General features: G+C 36.8%; 1 protein-coding gene across 1 annotated transcript in view; it reads right to left on the bottom strand.

Moving 5' to 3' along the window:
* Positions 1-1891: 1891 nt before the first annotated feature.
* Positions 1892-8093, bottom strand: part of snRNP-U1-70K (small ribonucleoprotein particle U1 subunit 70K) — a 109726-nt gene continuing 103524 nt past the window's right edge. The window contains exons 8-9 of the mRNA XM_089105294.1: positions 7241-7491; positions 1892-2159 (exon numbers count right to left, since the gene is read on the bottom strand). Of these exons, the coding sequence (XP_088961420.1) occupies positions 1975-2159; positions 7241-7491 (436 nt within the window). The 3' untranslated portion in view covers positions 1892-1974. The remainder of the gene's footprint in view (positions 2160-7240; positions 7492-8093) is intronic.

Below are 8093 nucleotides of genomic sequence, written 5' to 3'. Positions count from 1 at the left end.
AAATTAAAAGTTCTAGCAGCCTTTTTAAGTGACCAAAAAAAAAAATGGAGGACAACTAGGCCCCCTCCCAAGCTAGTGTATTTCCCAAAGTCATCCGATCAAAATTTTAAGGTCTGCAAGTTCTGAACTTTGCCCTATGTTTACATATAGTATTGGTTATTGGGAAGTATACAGAAGTTTCAGGGGGGAGGGTTGGTAGTTAGGGGAATGCGTCGGGGTTTATGTGGAGGATCTTTCCATAGAGGAAGTTTTCATGGGAGAACGGGCATTGCTATGAAGGAGCGCCGGATTTCCCAGCATTATTAAAAAAAAAAAAAAAAAAAAAAAACGATCCGAAATTGAATAATAATAAAAAAAAAATTCAACTGAAAGCAAGGAGCAACATCAAAATTTAAAGCGAATAGAAATTCATCAGAGCTATTTATTCTAATTAACGACCTTTGTGATTGAGGGGTTATTCTCAAAGAATTGGAACAAAACTTGAAGTTTAGCGTAAAGAGCGAGGTATTGAAGAGGGGGCGAACCCCCTAATATGCGTAATGAAAATATACGAATGTAGAAGTTCGTTACGTAAATTAATTCGTAAGTAAACGTCAGAACAGCATTTCGAGAAAGCCATTGAGCCATAAAAAGTAAAATTAATATACAAATTTCTTTTTAATTATTCATGTACGGTGAGCCAAAATAAAAGCTGCATTAACTCAAAGTAAAAATTGTCAAGATAAATCAATTTGCCGGCTACTTTGAAACGACAAAAGCACGCCAATTTTTTTTCTTATGGCCGTGTTCAATTCTACAAATAGAGCAAAAAAAAAAAAAAAAAAAAACTAAAGTAAAAGCCAGGGTAATTCCAGCCAATGAAAAACGGAAACATAGATGGGACGCTAGCAACTTTACCGTGATGCCAGGGTTAACTGCAAAAAAGAAGTGCAGCCTGCTCCACAGATAATAATTATTAATCAGTCCTCCCTTTTCTATTATGACAGCTACCTGTTAGGTACTTATATATATAGTCTAACAGGAGTATTCTCCAGCAGAAGTTTTAAATATATTCTAATATTTTAAATAGAGGTTAAAGTGACTTGGTGTTGGCGCGCCATCAATATTTTTTGATTTGAACGCCACCAAAAAAAAAAAAAAAGATAAACAGATTTGACGTGCTCAATATATTCATTTTAAATATTAAATTACGCAAGGTTTATCTATGACATTGGAGTTTCCAAATGTAGAAGGGTTTATCGAGGTGTTTCCAAAAATATTAATTTGTTTTTTCCAAGAAATAAAAATTTGGTGCGAAGTGGTTCCGCTGCAGTGGCCTAAAGTGTACATATATTTTGAAAGCTTTTATAATTTTGTGATCCATATTTTACCCACTTCTAGGGTTCCAATTGTGCTGGAATTTTGCAAAACTTTGATTTCTAATTATAATACATTATATCATGCCCGTGATCTATCCAACATCAGCAGCACCCATCACACACGGCTAACTTAAGGTTACGATTCATACCTAGACGATTTTGATGATAATTGGATTTTTATTATTTAAAGTTTGCAGTTTTTTTTGTGTTCTACTGTTTTATTTAAATTATTTAATTATATACCTAGACGACGATCCTAAGTGTTTTGAAGATTGTTCTATCAGCCTAGCTTGGAAGAACTGGTTATGTGAAAGCTTATATTTTGAAAATGCGGAACCTTAGACTTAGAGTGACGCAACTTAAACACTTAGCATAACAAATTGCGCTCGTAGTGTGAAAGCCACTTAAGAAACCCTATCTGACAAAAATTCACGCGAATTACCGCAGCCAAAATGACATCTAGCTTACAAGAAAAACTAGCGTCAACAAAATATAAAATAGCTACTTTTCCTTTTATTAGGAAACACAATATAAAAGCAAGAACGTAAAATATATTCTTTAAGAATACATAATGCAAAAAGGAATAAGAGAAGAAGCATTAGCACCAAAATTGATTCTAATAATAAGCTTCCCCTTCAGTCTCCTCAGTTGGGTAAGGGTACTGCACATTATTTTGATATTCCGTTTCTTCTGTAGCATCTTGTTCATAAGTTTCTTCTGCTTCTTGCTTAATCCCCATTGATTCGTATTGATTATATTCTCCTTCTTCGTATCCACCTTCATAAGCTTCCTGGTAGTAGCCTGAAAAACAAAGTAGCGTTTATTGAAGTCCACAGCGTCTCAGGGACAAAAACAACAGGACTTATTAGGACAAATACCATGGATAAGTGCAAAGCCCCATCCTAACTGGTGCAATAAAGGTCATATGAGCTTTACGCATTAATTAGCTTAATCCGAACCATAATCCTACCTACCAATAATAATAACTTTTTTTAAAACTCTTTCAAAATGAACCCCAAACTAGAAATAGTTTCTTTCTCGAGAACCTATGAATATATGTGAAAATGAGGGAAAAAAAAGGATTGGGATTTACATAACATCAAATCAAAATTGGTCTAAGGTATAAACACATACATGAGAAAAATTGTTGGGTTGAGAAAAACGAGTCAAAAAGACAACTGATCCAACCACCTATGGTTGATTATAATTTATGATCCATTACCAGTCTGATATTTCATCTAAATCTAGCAGTTAAACACATCTAGGTATGCGTTTCGAAATTTCTGCTGCTTATGCTGAAGGCTTTCAACCTTAAGGAGTTGCTAATTTCAATCGGCAGACAATTCATGCAAAATATTAAGGAACTGGGATGGGGAGACAAGAGGGGGATTTGGATATTGCACTTTTGCACCGTCATCGGAACTGTACATACTGATAAAACTTGGAAGTAACTGAACATTTGGAATTGGTCGTAAAAGGACTCACAAATTCCACAAATTTATGTGACAAAAATACAACAGAACAAGACAGTGAGTGACATGCGCTTTCTTTGATTTTAACGTCACACACTGGCAAATACAAAAGCTAAAAATTAAACAACAGGTTTTTTCAACGAAAAGTAAGCAGCAACATTAAAACTTTTTTTTCCGTATTTTTTATTTTTTTTTTGGGGGGGGGGTCCCCACGGAGAATTCTACCGTAGAACCCCCCCCCCCCCCCCAAGAAAAAATTCCGTACATTTCTCATAACAAATACTGTATGTGGACAATGGGTAAATTGCGTTAACAGCCCCACCCCTAGGGAATATGGGGGGGGGGGGGGGTCATATCATCCCCTTAGGCATAGTTATTATACCTTTCAACTACGCTGAATCAAACTGTCATTTCAAAATTTTGATCAGATGTCTTCGCGGAAAAAGCGGGAGTGGGAGGGGGCTAGTTGCCCTCCAATGTTTTAGGTTACTTACGCAATCGTGATCTTTCATCTCGCAAAAAATACAAAATTCCATATTTTTGTGGATATGAGCTAGATACCTCTACAGCAAGGTTCTCTGATATGGTGAATCTGACGGTGTAATTTTGATTCAGAACCCGTGATTGTTTGGGGCGTTTCCCTCTTTAAAAAAAAAAATCAGGCAAATTTTCTCATGCTCGTAGCTTTTGGCGGGTAACATTAAACTAAATGAATTTTATATGTCTAGAATCAGCAGAAAAGTAAATTCTTTTGACGTATCCATTGTTGTCAAGATTCTTTTTTTAGAGTTTTGGTTACTACTGAGCCGAGTCGCTCCTTACTTACCAGTACCTATGAACTGTTTGGAATTGCACGACATTTCCTTAAATATCTTGTACTATGTCAAATTTGTTCCAACTATTGTCTACTAACACCGTTTTTGAAGCTTTTGCAAGATTCACCTTACAAATAGGAAAACTGCTAGATCCCGATTGAATGACCGTATTTCAAACAGTAGGCTCTACGAAAAATGTGGCTATAATGAAAGAAAGGCTGAGATTGCTTTCAAAAGTTCTGCGGATGAAGGATGACCGATTGCTAAAGAGTGTACTTTTTTTCCGCCAACCGTCTAGCGCTATACGGAAAGCAAGTCGTCCGCGCTTGGGGTGGAAGGATGTCGTGACGAGAGGCTTTCAATAGATCAGGATGGAGGAGGAGCGTGCATAGCTGTGTTGGCATTAGGCAGCTTGGTGCTGCAGTGAGTTGTTATTAGTAGTAGTATCTTTTCTAACTCTGAAAACAAATCATACCTTAAATCAGATTGGTCACACAAATTTTATGCTTGAAATCGACCATTACTAAGCTCAAAAATTTCAAAACGAAATACATAATTGACATAACGAGACGCATACTACACAATGGCATGCGTTATTTGGATTGTATCGACAAGTTTAATACATTATTAACTAGGCAGTATGCACAGATTGCGTTGATCAAATTTCGCCTTTTCTAATCGTAAAGAACAAAGTTTGGCCTATAGCACCCGGAAATTTAAACACATTTTCAAAAGAATTACCAAATGGGAAAGAATTACCGTTGAATTTCCAAATAGGGAAGAATTACCGCTTGAAGTTGATTCAGAAATGGTAGCCATGATTTCGACTGATCTTAGTGGTAAAGTTTATAGCAGAAACAAATTTATGGTAATTTCGAAAAACAGCCTGAGACCTGAGTAACAAAGAAACTACTTTTTGCATAGGTAGCACTGATGTCCTCTTTTTTTTTCTTTACCTCTAGTTTATCTTAAAGACGATTCGAAGAGACCTTAACTCGTTTCCTTTTTCAGTCTCTCTAAATATATACTAGTTAAACACAACACTTTTCGAAGAAAAACCAAAAAAGGAAGAGCCATAGTAAAACCTAAAAATGACCAGAAATAAAGTCATATAACAATAAGCAAAATTAAAATGCATAAAGGGAGTTGTAAAGCTCCAGAGAATAGTTTTATACGATAAAAATTGATTAGTTATTTCAGAATTAGCGTTCTCTGGTATTTTGATACTATTGGAGCCAAAATTGATATTTTGCGGCACGAAATGTATTTCATCAGGGTCTCATAAAGAACGATCTTGAGACCATAGTAACCAAAAATTAAAAATCATGTCCAAAAACAAAAAATGTCAAGTGAGGAAGAATTGCCATTTGAAGGTGATTCAGAGATGGTAACTGTTATTTCGTCTAATCTTAATGGTAGAAGGTAGTTCAAAATTACTTAGAAAGGACAAAGGGATATTTTCATTCAAATGGACCTTTTTATAATATTCTAGGACCATTGTTTCGATACTATCATCCCTGGTGGAAGAAAGACATCAGTGGTACCTCGGCAACAACGTGATTTTCCTTTCTATTTCAGGGAGGGGACTGCAACACACCCATTGAAGGGTTTTCGACAACGGTAATTTGATAGATTGCAAGGGTAACTGACGCCATACATTTCTATAAGCTATCTATTGTTATTTTACCCCAATGGGTATATGAAGGCGCAGGTGAGTAACGAAAAGATTAACCGGGTGAACAGCTTTACTTACCTTGGTAGTATTATTAGTAAAGACGGTGGGAGAATGAAGATGTTTAAAGTAGAATAACCAAGGCTCAGGGTGTTTTTTCAAAGTTAAAAAAAGTTTGGAAGAATAAGAAGATAAGTCTGCAAACCACGATTAGAATAGTGGAAGCTACAGTGATGACAGTGGTTAAATATGGCTCTGAAGCATGGGCACTTCGAAAAGCGGATGAAGATTTGCTAGATGTTTTCCAGAGAGATTGCCTACAGATTGTTCAGGGTACCCGGCTGATCGACCGTATTTCAAACAGTAGGCTGTACGAAAAGTGTGATTCAATCCCGCTTTCTATGGCTATAACGAAAGAAAGGCTGAGATTGCTTTCGCAAGTTCTGCGGATGAAGGATTACAGATTGCCAAAGATTGTCATTTTTCGGCCAACCGTCTAGGGCTAAGCAGAAAACAGGTCGTCCACGGTTGATTGGGAGGATGTCATAAAGAAAGATTTAAAGGAAATGTAAGTTTCCTGTCTTGAGGGTGTACAAAGGGAGGCTTTGAATAGATTGGGATGGAGGAGGAGCGTGCAAAGATGTGTTGGCCTCAGGCGGCTTGGTGCTGCGGTGAGTTGTTAGTAGTAGCAGTAGTAGGTGGCAATGTTATCCAAACTGAGTAAAGTAAGAAGAGTCTGGCAATGCACTTATGTTTTGTATACTCCATCCGGAAACCAAGTTTGTCCGGATAATCAACCCTCGAGATCCTGAAACAGACTCCTGCACAGATCTTGGTTTTCTTCATTCTTCTTTTTTTCCCTTTTCCAATTCCCCCCCCCCCCTATTTTTTTCGCTGTTTTTCCAAGTGGTAATCTAGAACAGACAGTATCGACAATAGTGCGTATAACTGTGGACTAAAGAATAATTTTTTTCCGCCACAAATTTGAACATTTTAATTGTGCAGAATAGCATAACTTGGCAAAATCTGTTCTAAATATAATAATGCCGTTTGCCAAGGCGATTTTTTCTATTTTTTCTGAAACCCACTACCGTTAAGGAGATCGGACTCAAATTACCAAGAACAATGCAAATGAGATCTCATCGTTGGAATTGGTTAGGTGAAAACTTACACAACCATGTGCGTCTTAAAAAATTAGAAAAAAAGACAAAAAACAACCAAAATAAAAACCTTGGAAAACCAGTTTTCAAGTATAAGAAACAGTAACATCAATTCAAAAAAATTAAGGGGGGAGGGTGTCTACAAGTATTTTCCTAAATCAAGGGGAGGGGGGGGACAAATTTGTCATTTTTCCCTTAAGATATAAAAAAGGTATTTTCAATGAAAATACCCCAGAAATTTTTTCTTTAAGCTAAGGAGGGGGATCCAGGACGCACCTGCCCTCCACCAATTGATGCCACTGACAAAGAGACATAAGGTCCATGGAGCAAAAATTATATTTATTTTGATAGCCATGGCACTTTTAGTATCTGAAGCTTGTGCCGCCGAGCCGTTGAAACTCTCAGACGAGAAATTCTAGACAAAAAAAAAAAAAAAAAAAAAAAAAAAAAAAAAAAAAAAAAAAAATGGAGGGGAATATAATTCATGGGGACAATATGGATCATTTGGGCCTAAAAATAAAATTTTTGGAAACCCTCAACAACGTCAGACATGTAATTTTTGCTTTTATATAAATTCTTCTCTTCTGAGTTTCTGTATTAAACACGGATAATTAATTACCTGAATGATAATAGATTAAATAACTACACATCAATAAATAACTTCAATGATAACCTCAAGAGAAAAAAAAGAAAAAAGAAAAAGAAATAACTCACTAAAAAGAAATAAAAGTGATAAAAAAGAAATAATAAAGAAAAAACTCACTCTCTTCAGCGGGCTCTTCTTTGACTCGCATAATATCCTCTTTACTTTCAACTTCTTCTTCTTTCCTTTTCTCTCGGCGTTCTCTCTTCCTGTCACGGTCACCTCGCTCCCTGGACTTTGATCTAGAGCGACGCCTTCTATCCCTATCGCGTCGCCGGTCACGATCCCTATCTCGATCAGATCGATCGCGCTTTCTTTCGTCAGTAATCTCCAAGGAGCGGCTTCGGTGACGTTTGCGGTCACGGCTTCGGCTGCAATGAGGATTATGTTATGTCGATCTTGCAAATTTATTATAGCACTACACAGTAATGCTTACATGCAAGGGGAGAGAGGGGCCCCCTTCAAGACAAATTGTACCAACATTTAACACACATGTGTGTGTGGATCACATTTGTGCAGTGAATCCTCCTTTAAACTCCTCTACTACCCCTTCAAAGGGCTTTTTACACTCAAGCCATTGAACGGGTGCACAGTAGAAGTTGAAATCCCCCCTCCATCCCAAATGGGTCAAAAGGGCTCCCCGCAAAATTCCTTGCTCCTCCGAAAGGATTATAAAGACCGCCAGAAAATCCCCCCCCCAGTCTTACATAGGGATCACCCAGCAGGCTTAATACCGCTAAATCAATTTTCATATGTTACATTAAAAGTCTAGGCTTAACGTTAAACTGGCAGTAAGAAACTTCATTGAAAAACATATGCACATCGCTCATTTACGTTTTTCTTTAAAAAATAATCCACACAGTAAAACCAAAATCTAATCCATATTCTACAACTCGAAGAAAACAAAAATAAATAGATTTGAATATAGGTTCGTGCTACCTTTAACCGGAACTACCTTTTCTTGCTTTCTTGA

This window comes from Artemia sp. Qi Xiang Cuo, chromosome 19, assembly GCF_049724085.1.
Source record: "Artemia sp. Qi Xiang Cuo chromosome 19, ASM4972408v1, whole genome shotgun sequence".
NCBI classification, from domain to species: domain Eukaryota; kingdom Metazoa; phylum Arthropoda; class Branchiopoda; order Anostraca; family Artemiidae; genus Artemia; species Artemia sp. Qi Xiang Cuo.
Note: the sequence above shows the minus strand (reverse complement) of the source record. Positions and strands in the feature narration are given on the sequence as shown.